This window comes from Vanacampus margaritifer, chromosome 1 (genome assembly GCF_051991255.1).
Source record: "Vanacampus margaritifer isolate UIUO_Vmar chromosome 1, RoL_Vmar_1.0, whole genome shotgun sequence".
NCBI classification, from domain to species: Eukaryota; Metazoa; Chordata; class Actinopteri; order Syngnathiformes; family Syngnathidae; genus Vanacampus; species Vanacampus margaritifer.
The window spans coordinates 18557777-18583593 of NC_135432.1; the positions used below are offsets into that span (position 1 = coordinate 18557777).

The window sequence follows — 25817 nt, forward strand, 5'->3', positions numbered from 1 at the left end:
CCCCTGCCACTGCTACTATTCGCACTTTCAGCCCTCTCCTGAGAATTATCAATAATGCAACACGGATCTCCATGAGCAGCCTATGCATACACACGCGCAGTTATCAATGCACTGAGTTGAAAATGCAGAAGGCTCAGTCAGCTCTGTGTCCCCTGTGTGATTTATAGATCGGCACTGTAAGGGGCTCCTCCTGTGAAGGCCATTATCATGCAGGCAGGCACATCTGCAGACTTCAATGAAGGAGGCAGGGGGTCGAGGGGGGTCCCAAGGTCACCGCCATGGGGCGTCTTTGGTGTCAGCACGATCCCTCTCTCACTGTCGCCGCCTATTCAAAAGGGCCAACAACAAATGGCACCTCCTCATTTCTCCACACTGGCTGTCTGTTGGTGGGTTTGATGAACAAAAAAGAGCAAAAGGCCTCCCAAGACATGTGTAGTAACAGGGGAGAGGCCAAAGGAGTAACCCAATCGGAGACCAAGACAAAAAATATGCACTCACTCAAATGACCATTTGTCTTTTTGATTCTGTTTTTTTTTTTTTTTGAAATTCTTCAAGAGTGTGAAGACCTCTTCTTCTTCTTCCTCTTCTTTTCCTTTCAGCTTTTCCCTTAAAGGGTCGCCAACAGCGAATCAGTTGCCTCCATCTAACCCTGTCCTCGGTATTCTCTGCTCTCACACCAACTACCTTCATGTCCTCTTTCATTACATCCATAAACCTCCTCTTTGGTCTTCCTCTATACCTCCTGCCTGGCATTTGGAAACTCAGCATCCTTTTGCCAATATACTCACTATCTCTCCTCTGGACATGTCCAGACCATCTCAGTCTGGCCTCTCTGACTTTATCTCCAAAGCCTATAACATGTGCTGTCCCTCTGATGTACTCATTCTTGATTCTATCCATCCTGGTCACTCCCAAAGAGAACCTCAGCATCTTCATCTCTGCCACCTCCAGCTCTGCCTCCTGTCTTTTCCAGACCAAACAACATCGCTGGTCTCACCACCGTTTTATAAACCTTTCCTTTCATTTGAGCTGAAACTCTATCACACATCACATTTGACACTTTTCTCCACCTGTTCCAGCCTGCCTGCACACGCTTCGTCACTTTTTTTCCAGACTCTATTATAGTATTGACCCTAAATACTTTAACTCCTCCACCTTCTTGGTCTCTTCTCCCTGTAACCTCACTCTTCCACTTGGGTCCCTCCCATTCTCACACAGATACTCCGTCTTACTGCGACTAACCTTCATTCCAGGGCAAACCTCCCCGCCTCTAGCTTCTCCTCCACCTGTTCCCTGCTCTCACTACAGATCACAATGTCATCAGCAAACATCATAGTCCATGGAGATTCCTGTCTAACCTCGTCTGTCATCCGAACAAGAAGGGGCTCAGAGCTGATCCCTGATGTAGTCCCACCTCCACTTTGAACTCCTCCGTCACACCTACAGCACACCTCACCACTGTCTGACAGTCCTCATACATGTCCTGCACCACTTGAACATACTTCTCTGCCACTCCAGACCTCCTCATACAAAACCACAGTTCATCTCTAGGCACCCTGTCACAAGCTTTCTCCAGATCTACAAAGACACAATGCAGCTCCTGACATTCTCTGTACTTCTCTATCAACATCCTCAAAGCAAATACTGCATCTGTGGTACTCTTTTTTTTTTTCTTCTTTTATTGGCATGAAACCATACTGCTGCTCACAAATTTTCACCTCTGCCCTCAGTCTTGCTTCAACTACTCTTTCCCATAGCTTCATTGTGTGGCTCATCAGCTTTATTCCTCTGTAGTTGGCACAACTCTGCACGTCTCCCTTGTTCTAAAAATGGGCACCAGCACAGTTCTCCTCCATTCCTCAGGCATCTTCTCACTATCTAAGATCCTGTTGAGCAACCCAGTCAGAAATTCTAGTGCCACCTCCCCTAGACACTTCCATACCTCCACAGGTATATCATCAGGACCGAGTGCCTTTCCACTCTTCATCCTCTTCCATGCCCTTCTCACTCCATCCTTACTAATCTTTGCGACTTCCTGGTCCACAACAGTCACCTCTTCTATTCTTCGTTCTCTCTCATTTTCCTCATTCATCAACTCTTCAAAGTACTCTTTCGGTCTTCCCATCACACTACTGGCATCTGTCAACACACTTCCATCCCTATCCTTTCTTACCCTAACTTGTTGCACGTCCTTCCCATCTCTGTCTCTTTACCTTGCCAACCCGTATAGATCAGTCTCTCCCTCCTTACTATCCAACCTAGCATACAAGTTGTCGTAAGCCCCTTGTTTGGCCTTTGCCACTTCTACTTTCATCTTAAGCTGCATTTCCCTGTACTCCTGTCTACTTCCTTCAGTCCTGTCAGTGTCCCACTTCTTCTTAGCTAACCTCTTTCTTTGGATCCACGTCTGCACCTCCTCATTCCATCACCAAGTCTGTCTCCTTATCCCCTTTCCTTCCAGATGGCACACCAAGGACTGTCCTACCTGTCTCCCTGATAAAATTTACTGAAGTTGTCCAGTCATCTGGTAGCACCTCCTGACCACCCAGAGCCTGTCTCAACTCCTTCCTGAAAGTCATACAGCACTCTTCCTTTTTCAGCTTCCACCATTTCATCCTCTGCTCTGCCTTTGCCGTCTTTGTCTTCCTGACCACCAGAGTCATCCCCTACACCAGACCTGGGCAAATTACGGCCCGCGGGCCACATCCGGCCCTTTGTACGTCCCTGTCCGGCCCGCGTGAGGCCAATCATAAACACCATAAATTAAACAATTTTTTTTTTTACTTTTATTTTGAAAAGTGTTACATCACTACTTTTTCACTAAACTTCACACTCCCAGAGAATCAGCCGTCAGGACAAGTTATGTCATTTCTCAAAATCGCCAGAAAAAGTAAGGTGTTTTCCGACGGAGAGTTTATTAAGGAGTGTTTATTGGACTCTGCTGCGCTGATGTGCCCAGAGAAAAAGGGCGCGTTTGAGAACGTGTAACTCTCCCGACGCACTGTAACGAGGCGGATTGAGGACATCGCGGGAAACTTAGAGCTTCAGCTGAAGAACAGAGCGGCCGACTGACTTTTTTTCTCTGGCTTTGGATGAGAGCTGCGATGTACGTGACACCGCCCAGCTGCTCATCTTCTTACGTGGGATAACCGCAGACTTTCAAATCACGGAGGAGTTGGCAGCCATGCAGTCAATAAAAGGGACAACCACAGGTAATGACTTGTTCAGAGAGGTAAATGCATGTATGGCCATGTTAGGACTGAAATGGGACAAGCTTACAGGTGTGACAACAGATGGTTGTCCAAATCTGACCGGGAAAAATGTTGGACTTTTAAAGAGAATGCAGGGTAAAGTGACAGAAATTAACCCTGATCAGAAATTGACATTTTTGCATTGTATCATACATCAGGAAGTGTTGTGTAAGACAGTGTTAAAAATGAAATATGTCGTTGATGCTGTCACTAAAATAGTTAACTTCATCAGAGCGAGAGCTTTAAATCACAGACAGTTTGTTGCTTTGTTGGAGGAAAATGAGGCTGAACATGGTGACATAAGCTATCACTGCACTGTTAGGTGGCTCAGCCTTGGCAAGGTTCTGAAAAGTGTCTGGGACCTGAGAGACCAGATTCAAGAGTTCTGTATTCAGAAAGGTCATGACGTCCCAGAACTTTCAGATAACGACTGGTTGGCAGACCTCGGATTCGCTGTGGATGTGACTGCACTAATGAACGAACTAAATGTCAAAATGCAGAGCAAGGGCCTTTTTGTGCATGAGATGTACAGTGCAGTGAAGGCTTTCATGAGAAAACTGCAGCTTCTCTCAAGCCAAGTGAAGGAAAACATTCTGACCCACTTGCCAACACTTAAGGAAGCCAAAAGATCAGGTGATCATCTCCAAAAGTACTCAACCATGTTAGAAGCATTGCATGCAGAGTTTTCAAGGCGATTTCAAGATTTCAAAACTCTTGAGAGTGAAATGCACATGGTTTCTTCTCCCTTCAACTGCAGTGTGGATGATGCACCAAGTGAAGTTCAGATGGAACTCATTGATCTGCAGTCTGACACACTTCTGACAGATCACTTCAAGTCAGTCTCACTGCTGGACTTTTACTCCGCCCTCAAAGAGGAGAACTTTCCACACCTGAGGAGGCATGCTCAGAGGATCCTAGTCCTCTTTGGATCTACCTATCATTGTGAACAGACAGTCTCAGTTATGAAGTTCAACAAATCCAAACACAGATCCTCTATGACTGATGACCACCTCTCAGCTGTCCTTCGCGTAGCCCCTTCAGACATTCCGCCAGATTTCAATGCCCTTGTTCAAGCCCAGAACAGATTGGATTATTCTCACTGAAGAGGTAACATGAGGTGGAAAACATTACAAGTTATTGTTTGTGGAGATTAACAAATTAAAAATAAATTGCACTGGTTCAATAATTGTTTTTCTTATTTAACCAATACACCACAATTTCACATAACCTAATATAAATATTTACAGAGTGCTTTATTCTTCTGATTATCAGTACCAGCTATTCAAAATATTTAATTTGAGCATTTTACAATGAAAGAAAGTTGGTGGCCCTCTGACACAATTCAGGTTTCTCATGCAGCCCCCGATAAAAATTAATTGCCCACCCCTGTCCTACACGCTAGCATCTTATGCTGTCTGGCTACACTCTCACCTACCGCTACTTTGCAGTCGCTGATCTCCTTCAGATTACAACGTCTACACAAGATGTCGTCTACCTGTGTACTCCTAATTCCACTCTTGGAGGTCACCCTATGTTCTTGCCTCTTCTGGGAAAAAAACTTCACAACAGCCATTTCCATTCATTTTGCAAAGTCAACCACCATCTGTCCTTTTGCATTCCTCTCCTGGATACCAAACTTGCCCATCAGCTCCTCATCACCTGTTTTCTGCACCAACATGTCCATTGAAGTCTGCATCAATGACAACTCTCTCACTTTTAGGGATGCTCTCCATCATTTCATCAAGGTCCAACCAAAAGTTCTCCTTCTCCTCCAGCTCACATCCCACCTGTGGCGCATACCACTAACAACATTGATCATCACACCTTCGATTCCTAGCTTCAGGCTCATCACTCTGACACTCTTTTTTTTTATCTCCAGGACGTTCCTAACAAACTCCTCCTTCACGATAACTCCTACTCCATTTCTCTTCCTATCTACACCATGATAGAATAACGTGAACCCTGCTCCTAAACTTCTAGCTTTGCTCCCTTTCCACCTGGTCTCCTGAACACACAGTATGTCCACCTTCCTCCTCTACATCATGTCAACCAGCTTTCTACCTTTTCCTGTCATAGTTCCAACATTCAAAGTTCCTACTCTCAGTCCTAGACTCTTGGTGTTTCTCTTCTCTTTCTTCCTACGTACATTCCTTCCTCCTCTCCTTCTTCGATCAACAGCAGTCCAGTTTCCACCGGCACCCTGTAGGTCAACAGCACCGATGGCGGTCGTTGTTAACCCGGGCCTCGACCGATCCGGTATGGAAGTCATATATTTGATATGGCCAAAGTTTTACGTCCAATGCCCTTCCTGACACAACCCTCTGTATTTATCCGGGTTTGGGACTGGCACAAGAAGACACTGGCTTGTTATGGAAGACCATGGTTACATAATTCAGATAATTCAATAGTCTGTTCGTTTTCACAAAGAATGTTAGAGAAGGTTAAAGTAGCGTTTGAGAGCAAAAGACAATACTGTATGTATAAATGAATGACAATTAAATTTGATCAGTCACTTAAAAAAAGACACAGAGACCGAAAAGGCATAGGCTGAAGCTCACACTTATTTTTGCCTACCCTTTTTACAAGATTGAAACATTCAAAACAAGTAACTCAAACATCACACAAAAATAATATAGTAACAAAAACAAAATCATGACATCAACCTTCATTCTTATTTTTAAGCAAACATTTGAACATAAAAAAAATGTCTGGCACCCTTTCAAAGTCCTCATCTAGATCGTTCCATACTTTCACACCACTTAGAAAAAATTCAGTTTTATTTTAGTCCTGGATTTCATTTTGTCGAAACTTTGCTTCCCTCAGAGGTCTTATCTACATTCTCTTTCCTTCTATATTTTCTATTTGACTAGGCTGTGGTTTGTAGTACAATTTATACATTGTCAGTGCTATTTTCTAATGTACCAAATTTAACTTAGTTATCCTTGCAGTGCATGTCAAGTTAAAGCAACAGTCTGTCAACCAATGGAGTAGTACCTGAACAGGAAGGATAAATATGTGCAAGGTGCACCTAACTATAAATACAGATTCATGGATATCACCATAAAATGGTCTGGGTGTCCTCACCATGCAAGTGTCTTTGGCACATTAAACGCCAATTCATACTAAAAGACTGTAAAGATCCTTTGAGTGGAGAAAAAAAAAAGTTTTTTTAGAGACCAATGCTGCATTGCCTACAAAAATATATCAATGTATACTACTATTCAGGAACCTTTTTTTTTTCCATTTTGGTCTGATGGGCCAGGAATATACAGTGTCCATTTGGCCATTCTTGAGACCGAAAAGAGTCCTTCAAAAATTAGGTCTTGTAAACTTTCGAGACCAAGATTTATCTCCAGTTTTAAAACACTGTAACACTGTTGAGTGATTCATTTTTATTTATTTGTGCATTTTTCAATTGGATATTAATTCCACTTTTCCATCTAAATGAATGGAGGGTACTGCATGCCTAGGTGGCACTATTGAGTGATTATTCTTTTTTTGCATTTTTCCATTGATATCACTCGTTCCACTTTTCCATCTAAATGAATGGAGGGTACTGCATGCCTAGGTGGAGCTATTGAGTGTTTTTTTTTTTTTTTTTTGCATTTTGCCATTGGATATCATTATTTCCACTTTTCCATCTAAATGAACTTCAATTAATACTTATACATAATACATAATTTATCTTTCAATTTACTTCATAAGCATTCATCTTAGAATTCAGCTATTAGCATTCAGCTTTCAGCATTGCCACGCAATTTCTGCAAAAAATGCACTTAGTCTAGTTTAATTAATTTTTTGTAGACGTAGCCAACATTGATAGGGAAAACTCAATAGTTTGTTTCAAAGACACCGTTTGTAACACCAGTCGTAGAACTTTCCTGATTCTCCTCATAAATAGAGTGCAGAGGACAAAAAGAGGAGAAGACTGAGAACAGACCAGTAGGCCAGCGGCAAGAGAGGGAATGAGAGAGAAAGTGGGAGAGTGTCAAAGTCAGAGAGATCAATGTGCAGACTTTGCCTGCTGCATCCAAGGGAGCAGCAGACTCAAAGCACTTCAAGCCCTCAGTTCAAAGTGGTGACATGCTTGTTAGAATTTCTAATTCTGAGATCATTGACAGGCGTGTGGCTGCAGAAAAGGCGGTGAACAGAAGAATCAGGAATAACCTCTTACTATTTTAGTGCACCATTATTTAAAACATTCCGTTCTCAAATGTGTTCAGAAAATGAGCAAAAAATGGTCAGCAACTTTCAACATCAGATGTCGTGATAATTATGGCCATAATGTTACCACAGGCGGCCCGGTAAATATGATGCTGCAAAATTGCTGTAACATGACAACAGTAGTTAAGTTAGTTTTATATCAGGATTGTGCAAGAAAATGTGTATTTATTAAGGATATAGCGTAAAAAAATAAATAAAAAAAAAAGGTACATATCGTGTTTGAAAGGGGTTGAATGACATTTGTTGATCTTTAAGGTTATCTCTTTTCTATTTATGTTTGTGATATAAAGTGCACCAAATATTTTCACATTTTGTTTGCATTTGAGCAAAGTGAGGCAGTGACTCACTTCCTCCGTGAGATGTAGCTGTGATGAGAAAACGCTTGTTGTGTCTGGCAGTCGACACCCTCTTTGTGAATATTTTCACCTTTGTATTGCTTGGCCTTGGTGTATGGAGGACCAAAACTGCAGCATGAAATAGATAAATATGAAAGCAGATTGTTTATATTTTTACATTATAGATATATATTTTTCACGTCGCCGGGACACGCTGGGTTGCGCCGCTGGACTTTTGTACTTGGCGCCGCTGGGCAACTGCCATTTAGCACAGAGGCTATGGCTTTGGATACAAGCTAGATTACCATGGCGAATAAAAAAAATATATACTACATAGAAGACTTGACAGCTATATTCTGAGATGAAGCTCACAGGGAGACGGACGAATCATGAAGAGTGGGCACTGGATCGCTCAGGAGTTTCAGACAGCAAGTCTGAACGAGACCAGCCCACCCCCGGCTAAAAGGAGCCATGTACCGCTTCACTGGAAGCTGCGACGCAGTTCAAGGTATAGTAAAAGCTTATAGTAAAAAAACTGGCTGCTAGATGCGATGGAGTCATGATGTTATGATGCCCACCCCACAGTGTCAGATCACCAGAAAGGGGTGACTGAACGCCAAACAAAGAAGGGCCGCACAGAGTCAGTCACAAGAGCGTTCAGGATGACAGACGAGAGGTGCCCAGCTGCCGCGGGAATGCGCTACCTGGGGTGGATCTGATGGCGGCCGCGGGGCTCGCGACGCCGAAACAGGGGTCTGAGGCTGTCGCGGTTGAGGTGATGAGACTTGGTGCTGCAGCGGTTGAGGCGAAGAAGCCAGGGACTGCCTAAGCACAGGCGAGGGAGCAGCTGTGGAGCCGGGTCGGGGACTTGAGGCTGCCACTGAGCCGGGACGGGGACTTGAGACTGCAGCAGACAAAGTTCTGTGACTTGGGGCTGCAGCAGCACAGGCGAAGCGACTGGGGACTGCAGCGGCACAGGTGAAGCGGCCGGGGACTGCAGCGGCACATGCGAAGCGGCTGGGGACTGCAGCGGCACAGGTGAAGCGGCCGGGGACTGCAGCGGCACATGCGAAGCGGCTGGGGACTGCAACGGCACAGGTGAAGCGGCCGGGGACTGCAGCGGCACATGCGAAGCGGCTGGGGACTGCAGCGGCACAGGCGAAGCTGCCAGGGGCCGCACAGCTTGGCTCGCTGTTGTTTAGTTCTTCGCTTTCCTTGCACTGGGGCAGGAGCCACATCGGCATGAAGCGGGTGGGGGAAGTTGGCGGCAGGCTGAGAGCAAGATGAAGACTTTGGGTGTGCAGGGCGTTGCTCAGAGCCTCCCGCCGGGTCTTTCTTTAGTCGATCCATTCTGTTAAGGTGGGGTGGTGGTTGCAGACCCAAGTGCAGGGAAGCAAGGCGAGGAGAAAGAGTTGCAGTCAAAAAGGGATTTAATTAAACAAAAACAAGGAGGTAAAGAAAGTTCTGTCTGACAAACAAAAACATCAAGCAAGCAAGGCCAAACGCGGGGGGACCGACAAGGCACAAATGCAGCACCATGACAAGAGGAAACAATAATGGATTGACGCAGACAGGGGGGAGACAAGAGACTATACACACACACACTAATGACAAAACGAGACACACCTGGGCAAGACACAAGTGACTGAGAGCACTGATTGGTTGACACGAGGAAGGGCAGGGTTGCACTTAACGAGACCAAGAGAGACACACAAGGAAAAACAACACAACAGATCATGACAGAAACTTAAAGAAATCTGACAAAATCAAACTAAACCTGAACCATGACAAAAAGGCAACAAAACTAGCCCTAACCCAACCCAAACCATGACAAGTGCTGCCTTAGTTAGGACTCCACTAAATGGAAAGAGTTGCCAAGTTTTAAATGATCGCTAGCTATTGCTGAACGCATCCTCCACACGAAGATGGGCTTTCTGATCCAGTGGTGACTGAGTGCAGAAGCTTTCAAAACAAATCCATTCATACCTGTTTACCATTAAGACCTGAAATCATTCAAATCAATGTCATATTCCTTAATAAGGTGGCTTATAATTGCGAGAACGGGGACAGTGTGTTAACTGGTGGGGGATGGGCCTGCGCAGGTTTAAGGCACCAAGGGGGCGGCAGGAAATCTGCGGGATTTACAGCTTAATCTTCTTAGCCACTTCCCTGTCAACTGAGCTGCAGACTGTGGCGGAGGGAGTAAGTGCTATCTTAGCACAGCTGTCAAGAGCTGCCTGCCACCAAATCAATACTTGTCTTCTTCTACTCTACCTCTCACGCACACACTTTTTCTCATGGATGCAACGTATCGTGTTCCATCCCTGCCTTCTCAGCCTCATCCTGTCAGTTTCTCCTGCCGGCACTAAATCAATGAGTCCCGAAGCTGATTAGCAGGTTCACGTGCAGGTCGTTTCACACAGCCAGAAGACACTTACTCGGATGAACATACAGGCAGCTATTGATGCATGGAGTCTGGCTATACAGGCCACTGTATGTGTTTGCTTATACAGTACGGTAATGTTATAAAGCTGTGCATGGCACAACCTTATGCACTGCAATGCACAATTTGTCTGTGACAAACTTGGTTAGTATTCAGCATATTACCATCCATATTATGTTACCTGTGGAATAAATTGTCCATAGATGCAATTGGATGTAGTAATTGTTGTTAGTCTATATGTGCCATGTGATTGGCTGCCTCTTGCCCATAGTTCGGTGGCAACAGCTCCATTTCACACGTGAAGCTAATGGGGTAAAGCATTATTTACAGCAAATTAACTACACGTTCCACTCTGAGTAAACTTCAGTAAAACCAATAAAGGCACCCAGGCATGTTTGCGTGCTTTCCAAGAGTATCTGAAGTGAATGAATATACTGCTTGACAGTAGAAATCCAACAGCACAGCCAAGCGGTGAAAGAGTGGAACGACATGCTGTGTGCAAGAATGGTACTAGAAGATGACATCTATCTATTCATTCATTTTCTACAGTGAGGGGGGCACCCAACAGTTATGGTGTACGTGGTTCTTAAAGGAACACCAGAGCGTTTTTGTCATCCACATTCGTATTTCCGTAGAATCCATGGTTGGTCACTTTTGTATTCATTGCCGTTGACGACGTCTTACTTGAATCTTGCCATTGTTTTGTTAGTTAGTTAGTGTTTTATATATAGAAATGCTATAACAAAGAATGAAATTTACTATGAAAAGGCATGTTGATGATTATAATATGCTGGAACACATTCAAAAACAAAAAGTGTGCACTGCTTTTAAAAAAAAAAAAATTATCCAAGATTGAAGGAATTTGAAGATATGTGAAATTGATTATAAAATCTTTATCAGTGTGAATATGCTGTTTTGATAAATTAAGTTATGTTAACATTAAGCCTACTTCATTTTGTTAGTGGTTGTGATGTGATTACTCAGACAGTCTTCTTTCCAGTGATGCAGAACAACCTGTATATCTCTGAGAGTGGTTAAGACTGTGCACATTGAAAGAAAACTCAACATTGAAGAGTGAAATATTTATTTGAATGAATCAAGCAAGATACATTGTAAAGACATAATTGCAATTTAGGACATCATGCATTATTAATAGGAATTAGCATTTTACCAATGATAGTATTAGTTTTTTTTGTCTTAGCATGAAGCTACATTTGGCTGTATTTTATAATGTCATTCAGATTTGTGGACAGATATTAAAAATCACACATCACCTAAGTATTACTATAGAAACACAAAAAAGTGAGTGTGTTTGTGGGGAAAAACACACGTCCTCTCCGTCTGTGGCTTGTTTGCATTAGGCTTTGCTTTTGTCAGTTGCGTCTTGCTCTGTCACATCTCCTCCACTGCCAAAGCGTCGATTAAGTTCAGAGGTCAACACCGAGCAGCAGGATTTCTGTAACAGGGACCAAGAAAAATGGTGCAACACTATTCAAAATGTTTTGCTTTGTCGACGGCATGGTCAGCATTTCAGTATTTCCATTCCAGCAAAAATGCCTTAAACCCCAAAGAAAGAGATCTCAATGGGGCTTCAATTAGCCCAATTAGCAATCAGTTCTTCAAGAGGAGACACCAATTGTGCCTCAATGGCAGCCATTTTGCGAAGGAACTCAAAAATGGCATCCACCTTGAGATTGAGTTCACTCGTACAGTACCCTAGATAAGAAAAGGCCCTTTCTGCTGGAGCTCAATATGTTTTTATTTAATTCATTTATTTAACAAATATAAATCACCATCTCTGTCATAAATCCCCCCAAAACGTTTTGAAGTCAGCTGCATTGTGTGTTAAAGGATAACTCAACAGGAAGTGAGCCCCTCACCGCCCCTCACTAAAATTTAAAATTGGCGCTTAAAGGGAGTGTTGCCTGGAGGACCGTTGGGTTGCGAATGGGCGTGGTCTGGCTGTGATTGACAACAGCAACTCACGAAGAAGGCGTTTAAGGAGGCGTGTACGAAAATAAGCCGGTGGGTGGCGGGGGGCGACTACGTCATGCGGAACAAGTGGCGTAGTATGTATGGTCTCGTGTAATGAGAGGACAAACAGCCAAATTGAGTTTATCCCAGTGTTAACCTAAAGATGGCGCCAAACACATTTTTTTTTGCCCCAAATTTGAGCTTTCAACAAACATGCACTAGAATGTCAAAGTAATGACTAGACAGCATTTGTAGACAACAGTTTATCCAGTTAGCCCCCCCAAAAAATGATTTAGTGTTGAGTTATCCTTTAATGTGAAGAGAGTCACCTTCCAGGCTTACACAGCAGTCTTACTAAATGTTCATCATGTTGAGCAAACAATTAATTGATTTTAAGTTTTGATAAATTTACTTTTAACACTTCTGTGACTGTAAAGAAGACCGTGTTTGACATCAGGGATGCCAGACTGAAATAAAAGGCCTATTTACAGAATGAGATGCTTCCATTCATACCTTCTGTTCCTGGGCCCGACTGCGAGCCTTGGATAGGAGCTCGAGCAGAGCAAAAAGGAGGCCCACACCCAGCCCAAGACCGAGAAGCAGAAAGATACCCCGCATGTCATAAGGCTGGAGGGTCCCTGAGGTGCAGGTCCCGTCATCTCCCAAGCAGCTGCTGACCCACCACTTGTCCCGCAAATAAGCTAGATGACCAGATTCGCTCATCTGACGAATGGCCATAGTGAGGGATTTTAGCAATGGGGAGCCTGGAGGAGGAGAATGAGGACTTTGAATCTGGGAAGTTAGTGACTCCTTAAAGATGATCACTAGTTGGGACTCACCCTGACGTGCAGCGATACTATAGCCTCTCATGGCGACAATGTCTTGGGAACGGGTCAGTTTGCAGTGGTGAGCCACAGCATAGTCCAAAGACGCGGTTTCACCAATGAAGGCAAAGTTTCCCTCCTGCGTGCGGCGAATGCCTTCCTCCAAGCTTGCCACGTAGCTCTTTTTACGCTCCATGTGCTGGTAAATGCGCTTTAACACTGCATTCTTTGAATCCTTGAAGAGTAAAGGAGAAACAGCATCCCAACGAAGACTTTCAGAGACCTCAAGATCACATGATCACAACACTTGCCAATGAACACTGAACACCTTAAAGAAAAGCATGGTAGATCCACCATCCATTGTGCCATATTCGATCTTGTCCTGGTTGGCGAGGTCTTCAAAGGTCTTGATGGAGATGTGCTTGTCATTGGAATGCAGTGCGGAGTTAAAGTTGGCCAAGTAGCAAGCGAGTAGCAATATAGCAAACAGCCACCAGATGGCACTGATTAATTTTCCAGGGGCAGCTTTAGGATGAGGACCAGCGCCTGAGAGCACAGACAGATTATTGTGCGTTTATGTATGTGCCAGCATGTACCGAAATGAGCATTGACATAGGGTAACTTCATTTTACACTTGCATGACAGTTAAGTATGTTATTAATAAAGGCTTCATGGTGCTATGACCTCTGTAATGGACTTAAATGAACACAAAATGAATGAATCTGTTTTATTTCAATTCTGAATCTGTTTATAAACATACTGAAACAGATCATGTTTGACCAGATTTTCTACTTTCTGTAAGCAAGCAAGCAAACAATTTCCATTGAAGCCGCAAAGGATAGATTTCTCCCTTTCTGAATGCTGGAGTGCTAGATAGAAAAGAGAAATGTGCTTTTTGCCGCAGAGTGTAGAGTTTATGTGGCTAAGTTCAACTGGTTGCTGGGATACCTTGCAGGCTGAGTGCTCCTGTGATGTACCAATAGCTGTGCAGTAGAGTGAATTGGTGTTCGTCTTTGTCGGGTTCGGCCCATTCAGTGGGACTGATCCTGGAAAAACAGTAAAACAAATGTACAAGGTGGGAGAGATGTAAGAGGCAACACATTTTCTTTCTCTAAAAAAAACAATTGGAATGAATGTATATGGCAAAATGCAATGTATGAGAAAGAAATGTAAATTATATTAGCGTAAACTAAAAATAAATGAATAACATAAGATTGTATCATCGTCATCATTCTCTTCTGATTGAATGACCGATCTGAGGCCAGGTTGCGAGGGTAGCAGCTTGAGCAGGGAAAGCCAGACTTCCCTCTCCCTAGCCACTTCAAACAGCTCCTCCTGGGGGATCCCAAGGTGTTCCCAAGCAAGCTGGGAAACATACTATGTGGCATCCACCTCAGCTGACTTCTCTCAATGCGGAGGAGCAGCGGCTCCCTCCGCTTGGGATCCCTCCCGAGTACCGAGCCGCCTGTCAATCTCCCACTCCATCTTCCCCTCACTTGTAAACAACATTCCAAGATACTTGAACTCATCCACTTGGGGGAGGATCTCATCCCCGACTCGGAGAAGGCGCTCAACCCCTTTCCGACTGAGGAACATGGTCTCGGATTTGGAGGTGCCGATTTTCATCCCAACCACTTCACACACGGCTGTGAAACCGTTCCAGTGACAGTTGCAGGGTCGCAGCTTGGAGAAGCCAACAGTGCCACATCAACTGCAAAAAGCAGTGATGCAATGCTGAGACTACCAAAACAGGACCCCATGAACAGAATCTGAGAGTTCCCCGCGCACAAAATAAAATAAAATAAAGCCATGAGTCTCAGCGAGCCCGACTATGTCGAGTTGGAATCTCTCAACCTCGCACATCAGCTTAAGCGCTTTCCTGCAGACAGAGAGGTGACATTTCATGTCTCTCGAGCCAGTTTCTGCCGAGGATTGCACAACCTTCAACCACTACCCAGCTTTCTGTGCACTCTTCCTCCTTGGCCCCTCCCACAGGTGTTGAGCCCATGGGAAGGGGAGACCCATGTTGCCTTTTCGGACTGTGCCCAGCTGGGCCCCATGTGTGCAGGCCTGGCCACCAGATGCTCCTCCAGGACTGGCTCTAAAAGGGGGCCCGGTGCCCCGCGTACGGGCGAGGTCCAGGTATTTTATTCATCATAGGAGGTCTATGAGCCGTCTGGTCCTTCACACCTAGGAGCTTTTTTTCATGGGTGACATTAAGCCAGGCAATTTAGGTCCTAGGATCATTGGGACACACAAACCTCCACCACAATAAGGTGACGGCTCAGGGAGAGGATAAGGTTGTATGATAATAGATGATTTTTATTTTCATTACTGCTCTGAATTATTTTTAAATACATTTGCACAAGTGTACCGAAAAAAGGTAAAAAAAAAAAAAAAAAAGTCTGTACAAAAAAATGTCATGGAGAATGGAAGCTCTGAATGGTCCGTGGTGGTTTAATTAGGTATTTCATGAAAAAAAATTACCCCCCCCCCCACCAAAAAAAAAAAATTAAAAAGGTTTCAGAAAGTGTAAAAAGAGCATAGGATTTATAGTAGTGACTTACTTACTTTTGCTCAATGCCAGGTTGTGCAATGGGTTTCTCGCAAAATGCAGCTAACAAAAATGTGACACATACCTGCCCACAAGGAAGATGCAAAGACCGGTGAGGAGGAAGGCAATGAGGATGCCCACCCACATTTCAGTGGAAAAGGGTGCCAGAAGGCTGACTGATCTGTCGCCGCAGGCCACGTCTTTGTGCAGAACGAAACTTATGCCTGTTGACATGAAGGAGGCCGTCATGTCAACATACCGCTCTCTGATGAAAGTGCGGGTCAGAGGCGCCACAGCCAGGTCAGCTTCCTAGTGGATGGATGGGAAGAGCACATGTTTTTCGTGCAGATTTGGTGATTTATATTAGTTTTTCTCTTACATGATGATGATTATTATTATTATTGTTATTATTATTAATATAATTATTATTTTAATATATGGGGTATTTGTCAAGTTCAAGATAAAAAAAAATCACTTAGCGCGGTGGAATAAAGTACAGTAAACTACAAGGCTCAAACAACAGTTTGACCTTTCTTCTTCTGTATGAATGGACAGCAATACAGAAATAAATACATTTAAAATGAACCCTGAAAGCTAACATATGATGACAAAGAGGAAAACATATGACATTTTTGTTATATTAATTATATTATATACATTTATTATAAATTATTACATTATATTAATAGTTGGTTTTATTAATGTACACTCATAAAAAATTATATATATTTTTTAAATAGATCGATCCACTACTTACTACTAATAAGTAAAGTAGGGGGTTAATTTTGACTAAAAAAATTGGATTGTTTTGCACAAAACAAACCAGAACTATTTTTGGGTTATCTTTTTTGACCCAACTATTTTTAGACTGTAAGATGTAGATTCAGAGTTTTCATATATATATATATTTTTTAAAGCATTTTCATTTTTTAATGTCAATTCAATCACCATATGGGCACTCTTTTCCCCGTCCCCTGAAAAGAAGGGCAGGTTTAGTGAGGTGTGAACCCTGACCTCAACCCCATCCATCCAATGTCATGCTAGTGACTTACTCCTCTGATGACTTCACCAATCATTCCACTCCAGTTGCCGCTGGAATCCATGGCTCCGTAGCGGTTGTCCTTCACCAGATGCACTTTGTATTTGAAGCTGAGCATTTGGCTGAGTTCAGAGATCAGGTCGATGCAGTAACCCTCCAGCTCTCCTCCGGAGCCTTCGGCCATTGTGTACGGTTCTTCCTGAGATTCACAAGTGCAGTGTTTTATTTGAATGGGGATTGTGGATGCGATGAAGAGCAAAATCTGCTTGGAATGTATCCATAATGTTTTATTTTTTAACAAGCACATTATATCTGTCAATAAAAACAGTAGTGGTAAAACAACAACGATGAGAGTCTGAAAGTGAAAAGTTTAGAAAAAAGAAGTTAAGATTTTACTGTGAGGGAAGAAAAATGAATACCTTTATAGTGGTGATGGATAACTCTGCGGTGCCTAGAATGTTGGTGGGTGGGAGAAAAGATAAAGAAGAAGCAACATTTCTCTCAAGAACAAGTCAAAGTCACCAAGCAAGCACAAATCTGCTTTGGTTTGATGTCTCCAAACTTAGGTTTGGAGCAGCTTCAAAAAGCCTGATGGATTCCATTGCTGCTTTGTGTCCCAGTGGCCTTTCTCAGGCTGCAGCCGTAAATGATCTCAGCGGCCACTAAAGGACAATAGTGGCCTTGTGTACAATAATGCATGACACTTGGCTATCTGGGAATCAAAGTGAGGGAACCCTCTGTAACGAGCCTTCTCCAAGCCTTCATTTCAGCATATAAACAAGAGCCCCCTCCACTCTCCCCGTGGCATCAGTGTGAACTGTGACTAGTGGTGTTCCCAGCATGTCTGCGGGACCTTACAACAGACAAGGGCAGCGAGGATGAGGAGGAACGAGAGGGCGTGTTTTGGTCATAATGACAAAAGGGGCCATGGATGGGCCATACGAGGCTCATGACACCCGTTTTCTAGAACGCAGCACGGCGCCAGGCCGTCCACTGGTGAGAATTGGAATGCTGCCCAATTGGATTGTGCTTTGACAGGACCCCTACAGTCTGGTTGGGTCAGAATCACATTGAAGAAAAGTGGCTGGGCGCAAGACCTCTTTTCAAAAGGTCAGCCAGAGCCCAACGTCTGCGATAGTGAGCTTGAGGCACGCAGTTTGTAACAGAGTGAAGTTGGGGGATATCTTTACAGTTGAACTTAATTGACCTTTTCAATTCACATCCAACTGTTCAATGTTTTTGTGCACTTTTTGCACAAGTTGATGTTCTCTAGCAAGAAGCTAAATGGTAAAATTCACAGTTTGATGACCAATGTGTTTCATCCATAAATGGACAAATGCATTTACTGGTTCAATTAGATTTGGTATTTTAACAGTACATTCTCAGAAATCATGAGACCAAAGAAACACCTAAGAATTGATCAACAGCACTTCGCCACTGCAAACCTTCAAACCGAATGTTCTCAGAAGGGAGCAAGTGAGCTTCGAGTGTCACAAAGTGTCATCAGCAGGTTGCAACTAGGAGACAGAGAATGGAAAAGCAGCGGAGAGGCATAAAAGTGGAAAAATATTGGTCTTTTCATGGATCAAATTGTTGTGAATTCTGTTTTGCAAAAAAAAGTACTTAAAGATCGAAAACAATAGACATAAGTGTGTTGCAAAGTTTACAGAAGGTCAAATTAAGTCCTATGAAAGTTAGAGGGCATTTGAAGGCACATAATAATAATAATAGTGCATCAGATTTATATCGCATTTTTCTAGACACTCAAAGACGCTTTACATTGGATACATTGTGTGTGTGTATACATATACATATACATATATATATATATATATATATATATATATATATATATATATATATATATATATATATATATACACACACATATACAAACACACGCACACAGTACATGCACTGAGACCCCAACGGCATGTTTGTTGAACCATTAACATTGCAAGCCATTTTCAATACTTTTGATTTGTCAATAATTTGTAAAAATGAAACCGTTTGGACTAACCCAAAGCATAGATTTAAAAAAAATTAATAAATATTATTTTGCCAAATTGTGACTTCTGATGTTTCGGCCCGATGCCAGCAATATATAGTTTTCATGGCAACACAGAATTATGAGCACGGGTCTTACCTGCAGCGAAGGGCCATCTACAAAGGGCTGCCACGCCGAAAACAACAGCTATGCAGCCTTTCATTCTGACAAAAGCCTGAAAATCACACTTGCATATCATTTCAACATGGCATTTGAAAAAAATACTTTTTTCTCTGTGTTATTAATCTTATACTCACCTATGATGCGAGGATTTAACAACAATAAAAAAAAAAATCACCAACAAGAAGTCAAAGAACTTGTCAACAAATGGTGCAAGTGTTCAGTGTTATGCACAACGGACGGGAGTGGGTGAGTTTAAATGTGGGAGGACAGAGGGAGGGCCTACATAGGGGAAACCTCAAACGTGTTTGTTGAGACAGAGGCTGAACAAAATCTCAAGACAAATGTCGGTGTCTAGTATGGCAATTGGATTATTCGGAAGTTGGATCTGATTTTCAGGCATTCTTGTTGAAAAAACAAACAAACAAACTTTCCTTAGGAATGCTTGGACCCTGATCTCTTGGTTTGTTGATAATGTAAACATTATTCAAAATTTTTACTATAATGGACATTCCAAGTATATTTTCCCCCCCAACAAATTCAAGGGAGGTCAACCCCAAAAATTTCTTGACAATATTATGTTGTTGTATGTGCCTCACACTAGTTTAAACGAGATAAGATATGAGTTAAGCAGCAAAATCCACCAGTTTTAAAATCTTAGAGGGCGAGCATTTTGCCAGTTGCTGTCAACTAAATATGACATCAGAGTTGCTAAGGGCACAGATAACCGCCAATCATGGCTCAGCTCTTTTCTGAAGCGGAGTCGTGATTGGTCATTACCTGAGCAACTGTGGTGTCATTTTCAGCAGACAGCAAGTGCCAAAATGGCTGCCTCCTGAGAAAGATAAAAAAATAAAAAAAATAAATAAAAAGATCGATATTGATGCTTAAATCATATTGGACAAACACAATAATAATTATAATGCTGTGTTTGGACTAGTGGTGGCATATACAACATAATAAAAGACAATTTTGGGGTTGACTTCCCATTGAACAAATCGAACAATCACAGTGTACTTAAATATTTGATTGGCATGATTCTCCACGACTCCTGAAAAAAAACAAATGACGTTGAAGTGACTTCTTAAGCGTGTAATCCTGTTTTCTTCTCATTTTAAGTACCATTGGTGAATTGTTGCTTTTTCATGTCCCGTGAAAGCGATCTTGTTTTTGCTGTGGGTTTTGGCACCGCCCAAGTTGATGGAGCTTTAAAAATAAGTAGTGACTTTCATCACGGAGGAGGGCTTGCATTCATTTTTTAGAGACAAAACATTCTGTTCGGCCTGAACCGAAGCGGCAAACAGTGAAGGGGGCTTCAATTGAGAACAAGTCACACCAAGCGGTCTAGATAAATACATCCTTAAAAGAGTGTCTGGGATTGTCTAGGAATCCTAATGAAGCTGTCTTTTGTATTTCTTTGCTGGCTGGAATGGAGTCTGCAGCGCTTAAACAAGCATGTTGTGCTTCGCTAAGTCTCTGAGAGCTGAAGAAGAGGCCCGGCAGAATGTGACAGCGAGCCAGAGGAGGTCGTCAGCTTTGGAAAGCACAAAGTGACAATAGAGCAGGCTTTGAAGAATCAGTGTCGTGAGAAAGCATCAAGTGGCTCCGTGCCTTTTCGGGATGTGAAGATTGAAAGCTTGGAGTTGGGCTGGAATTGTTTTTCAGTGCAATGCAGATTGTGATCACACTCATTACAAAAAGGATTTTAAAGGGATTGTCAAAGAGCAGTTAAAATTGATTCGCAAACATTTGGCCGTGTCTGTTTATCTACATGTTCAAAAGATATCCAATTGAGAGCTCTCTCCTTAAAAAAATAAAAATAAAAATTTGGAATCATGAGGCAGTGTTAACATCTATTGGGCAGCCCAATGTCTTTATAAAAAAAAAAAAACATCTCCGCTTCAGTAGGGGGTCTGATGGGTTTTTGCCAAAGGGGACTTCTGGTAAACGCAACAAAGCAGACTTGATAATTAGAGCAGAAAGCACACAAACCAAATCCAAGGTCAAGTCCTTTCACATGTCACTTTGCGTAAGGCTCAATTTCAGCTGAGCCTCTGAAGTAGAACGCCCCAGCAGTCCCTCAATACAAACAAAACTTTTTTTTTTAGCTGCAAAGTCTCGTGACGCTTCAGATCTGGAACACCGCAATTGTGTTCAACAATTTTTGGAAGCCACCGGAGGTTATCTTCACTAGGGACGGGCAGAGTAGCCCAAAATTGTACTCAAGTAAGAGTAGCGTTACTTCAAAATAATATTACTCAAGTAAAAGTAAAAAGTAGTCATTAAAAAAAAATCACTCAAGTACAAGTAAAAAAGTATTCGCTGAAAAGAATACTCAAGTACTGAGTAACTGCTTGAACATGAAGTCTGATTTATTAAATTTTTTTTAAACAATGCCATCAGATAGACAAAACATAAAATGATGTGCAAAGGCTGGCAAATCATAAAATAAAAACAACTTTTTGAGCTTGTTGTGTTCTAACTTCTGCCATGGTGCTAAAGCAGGCATGCACAATGAGCAGTGTCCGCCCCCCATTTTTGCTTGTTTCAGAGCTTAACGACCCACTTACAAGTTAATTGTTTGATTGACGCTAATAAGTGAAGATGACGCTCCCTCCAAAAGCCAACGATAGCGATGGGGTTGGGGGTTTAACGGGTCTCAATAAAAAAAAAAACGGTTCCCATCATCACGTTGAAGAGCCGCTCAAACGACTTGATTCATTCATAGTGTCTGCTTAATGGTTAACGTTAAAGTTGAACCTGTATTATTTTATACTTCAATTTATGTTGAACAAAGCCCACAACTTTATTTTGCACTATTATTTATTTATTATAAATCAATCCTAAATTAGAATGAGTTGTTTTATTTTGATTGTAAATTCTTAACTGCAGTGTGACTGTTCTGCCTTTTTTTGGAAATAAAGTGAAGGTCTTTTTTTAAAATTATCTGACACTCTTTAAGAGAAATTTTATGTATAAAAAGTAGGCTCCCAGTCGTATCTGTTACTTGGTATCGGTATCCGTCAGTACTCAAGAGTCAAGTTGTTGAGTACTTGTACTGGTATGGATGTGTGGAAAAAAATTGGTATCAAACATCCCCAACTTTGACCATGAATGGCACTGGAGAGAAAGTGAGAAAGTGGTAACTGGCTGCTCAGTTCAATCTGGTAGGTCAGCATCAATAAAATACGGAACAATTGAATTTCATTTTCAGAACAGTTAAAGTTAAACGGTTATTTGACATCCATTTGGCTCTGCAATAGCTTAATTCAAAGATTTGAGAATTTCAAAAATGGGAAAAGATCAATTCAAACAATTCATGTGTCAACCAGTATCATGGGTCACAATTTGTTCACACTCAAAGGTTTCATTTTTTTCTTTCCTTTCCAAGTTAGTCACTCATCGGTACTCAATGAATTAAACATTAAATTATTGTTTGTAATTTATTTGTTTAATTACACATTGTTAAATTAAATATTGCCCCTAAAATGTCTGCACAAGTAACTGGCATGTCAGTACAAACAATACAACAGGCCGACAAATAAACGTGCTTTGTTTTAGTAGCATGGATTATGCAGAAGAACAAATTACAAAGTGATTCTCTTGGGAACACCAATAAAGTGTCCTACAAAAAGTCCGGGACCTTAAACGTCCTGATTTAAAAAAAAAAAAAAAAAAAACATCTTAGTAAAATAAAGCTCATCCAAGGGATAAATATAATTATACAGTGCATATAACACATGCAGTCACCTAAAAGGGGCTAAAAAGGAGTAGTTTTCTCAGTGCTGTGACATGCTACAGGTCAAAATCATGAGCAGAAAATTGGCAGCTTGGTTGCATTACATTAAATCACTACACAAACTAATTGTATCGATGAAAACTTGTAAATATATGAACATAATTTGTTTTCTCAGCAGGTAAAGACATTAGCTCATCGTTTAGCATAAAATTGCACGTTATGTTTCACATGATAACAATGCCATCGCTCTTATAATATTGCTTGATGGATGGGCTACAAATAATAATAATAATATGCAGATAAGAATCTCAGCATTATGTTCCTAAAATTCAGATTATACATTTCTGGGTAAAGATTAAGAAGAGATGGCCCTACTTTACATATTGCTACTGGATGTTTTTCCTATTAGATCAAAGTCATTATCATAAAGGTGGCATTTAAAAAAAAAAGAAAAAAAAAAGGTAATTTTCACTAAATACATTATATCTATCATTTGCTGCAGATTTACAGGGCTTTTCAATGATTGCTTTGTGAAGAGGAATGTAGTTTTGTATGTTAGGATAATGTTTCTGAATCCAGTATCTGAACAAAGCTACCTTTTCTGAACTAAAATAAATAAAAACACTTTTTGAAAAAGTAGATCACGCTGCGTGTGTTCTTTTCAAGGTATCCAAGTTAATAAAGTGGAAGTTTGTAAAGGACCTCCCTGTTTCCAGGCTGTGGGGAGGCAGGGAAGTGTCTTGAAGATGTGGCCAGACTGATCATGTTTGGGTTGGCACAGGGACTCCTCGCGATGCAACACGCCCCTTCGGGATTTCCCCTCTCCTCAATGGGCCAAGCACTACTTGCGTTGATGTGATCAGTATGGCCAAAGTTTGAATAGCTTTGAATCAAGCTTTGGAGCCTTTGCCTTTCCTGGGCCTTCTTGGTTCGATTGGCAATGTATCGCACCCTGCTTTGGCTCCTGGAAGATGACCTCCGAATTGTTTGCGGCTCATCAACAGATTCTTCTTGATCTTCACTCGGTCTGTTTGCATGAGCAAAGTCACTCGCCTTAAGTGGCTCCACGTCAGTCAACTTCCGTAGCTGCTCTGTCAAGTCACTGTTAGGTCGGGCTTTTGCCGGGCTGCCCTTTCGAAGATGGCCCCTCGTTGGTGTGACAATGAAGCTCCGACTGATGCCACGGTACTTGCTGTCAAAGTTACAAGAAATATCATCGGATGTGAGATCCCCGAGGCTTTTGGATAGCGACGCGGGCGTTGCGCTTGGAGCAGTCGGTGAAGTCCGGGCCGATGACTGCTTGAGCCCTTCCATGAAGAGCCGGCTCCAGGTATGCCGTCTTTGAGGGAGTCTGTTGGTCAGGGCAACGGGAAATACCGGGCGAGGGGACACGAGTGCATCTTTGGAACACGCACTCTGCGGAAGATTTGGGTTCGACTTGCTTCTGTTGACTTGTAGGCTATCGAAGGACATGAGTGCTGAATGGCGACAGTGGGAAGCGACACTTGTTTTGGGAAGATTCTTCCTGGCCAGGTTACTTAGGGACGAGTCAATGACGGTGTCACTAGAAGAGATGCTGGAGGACGAGGACATGCTGTCTCGATGGCTACCCGCCTCCAGCTTGCTCCAAAGGCGGTCGTTCAATGTAGCATCTGTGCACACTTCTGGTACGACCGACTGGGCCCTCGCTCGAACGTGACTTTCGCTTTTTGTTCTTCTCATTGGTATGTATGATGACAGAGTGCTGTCGGTTTGAGATACACCTGCGGGAGTCTCCACATGCATTTCTAATCTGGCCTCAGACTTTACCGCCGCTACATTGTTTGTCTGGTCTGTAAGTACTTGCAGGTTTTCACTCTGGCTTTTGGTGTGCTCCAAGGATGATCGAGTACATTGGAATGTTTGGGGATCCTGGGTGCATTCCATCTGGATATTTTGTTCAGCAGAGGTCACCGGGAGAGACAGTGCTCGAGTAAATGTTTGGGGGGTTTTGTTTTCTCGATTCACTGGTTTAGGACTGCTAGCCAATGGATTTGAGTTAACTGTCAAGTGGGATTCAGCATTCGCTGGAGACGAGGGTGACCGCAGCAATGTTGAGGAATGCTGTAAAGAAAATGTGTCCTCAGGAATGGTGACAGAGCAGATGGAATGTGTCTTTGTAGCATCCCTGGAATTCGGTGGAAGTGGAGCAGTTGGGCTTTGTACTGTGGAACAGTCTGTGGAACACAAAGAACACAATTGTAAACTTGATTATTTGAATATTCTTTGCAATTATTTGAACTTACTTTAAGTGAGTGATCAAGTGCATTTACCAGTGCAGCTCAAATATGCTGAATACATTCCACTCTAAAACTATTGGAATAGTGAGGCCTATTGGCTTGCAACAAAACACCATAAATTTAGGTATTTAGTACTGGAATAGAAATGAATAGATTCCAGTGAATAAGATTTAATATTTTGTTGCAATTTGTTTTGCAATCGCTGCATCAGGCCTGTGACATCCTGTCATCACCAAACTTTTACATAGTGCTTTTGTAAGCTCTTGCTCAGCTTCCCCCTATGTCTCTATCCGTTGTAGTTGTATTTTTAATATAATTTTATTTTGGTCACCTCTTTAGCAGGTAAAATGCATGCTCTATATCTAAAGGGTTTGGGGTTCCACAAACCTTCTTCTTTTGCCTGCTTAACTGTTTGCTATATTATTTTCGTTATTTTGCTTCTTCATGCATTGTGCGTACACACTGTATACAAAATTCTCAATAACGTTATGCATATTTCTAAATAGAACACATATTTTAAAAAACGAGATTCTTCTGACATACAATGAAATAGGTTGGATGGACAATGGCATGTCGTCACATATTGCAACAACACCCAAAAACATCACAAGGGATGTTTACAGAAGGCGTTGTGTTGCTTTTATTTTATTGATTTCAATGTCTCCAAATGGCCGAGAAAGATGGCACTTTAACCTAACTTCGGTTTTGTTACTAGTTTCTTCATGTCTCAACTATATCTTGTCACAACTGTGGTCTTGTGGTGTGGCTATTGTATTTTGTGCACTGTGATTTTGGGTTGTGCAGCATTAAATATGTGAAAACTAAGAGAAAAACATGTTTATTTCAAACTCAACTAAACCTTGACAAAGAAAAGCACAAAAGACACTTAAAAGTGAATTGTGGACAGGAGAAAAAAGGTGGGCAAGATGGAGAGAAATATGGGTGAAGATGCACATGAATAGTATATACAGTATTTGAGTTTGTGTGC

General features: G+C 42.2%; 2 protein-coding genes and 1 pseudogene across 14 annotated transcripts in view; 1 reads left to right on the forward strand and 2 right to left on the reverse strand.

Moving 5' to 3' along the window:
• The first annotated feature begins 3174 nt into the window (after window positions 1–3174).
• LOC144062187 (general transcription factor II-I repeat domain-containing protein 2A pseudogene) lies at window positions 3175–4354 on the forward strand (annotated as a pseudogene).
• A 6966-nt stretch (window positions 4355–11320) lies between these two features.
• On the reverse strand, window positions 11321–19073 carry LOC144039766 (putative glutamate receptor). The gene is made up of 10 exons (XM_077553420.1): window positions 18949–19073; window positions 18791–18866; window positions 17064–17095; window positions 16658–16843; window positions 15691–15914; window positions 14000–14097; window positions 13380–13597; window positions 13067–13286; window positions 12741–12991; window positions 11321–11709 (listed from the first exon to the last, which is right to left on the reverse strand). The coding sequence occupies exons 2-10, from the start codon at window positions 18852–18854 to the stop codon at window positions 11611–11613; spliced, it is 1392 nt and encodes a 463-aa protein (XP_077409546.1). The 5' UTR covers window positions 18855–18866; window positions 18949–19073; the 3' UTR covers window positions 11321–11610.
• Window positions 19074–21162: 2089 nt separating this feature from the next.
• The window catches only part of plch2a (phospholipase C, eta 2a), a 145007-nt gene continuing 140352 nt past the window's right edge, over window positions 21163–25817 (reverse strand). For 7 of the 13 annotated variants that reach the window (XM_077579892.1, XM_077579823.1, XM_077579813.1 and 4 more), the window contains one exon: window positions 21163–24766. In XM_077579892.1, coding sequence (XP_077436018.1) covers window positions 23226–24766 — 1541 coding nt within the window. In that variant the 3' untranslated portion in view covers window positions 21163–23225. The remainder of the gene's footprint in view (window positions 24767–25817) is intronic. The other 6 variants (XM_077579902.1, XM_077579867.1, XM_077579839.1 and 3 more) reach the window with 3 other exon arrangements.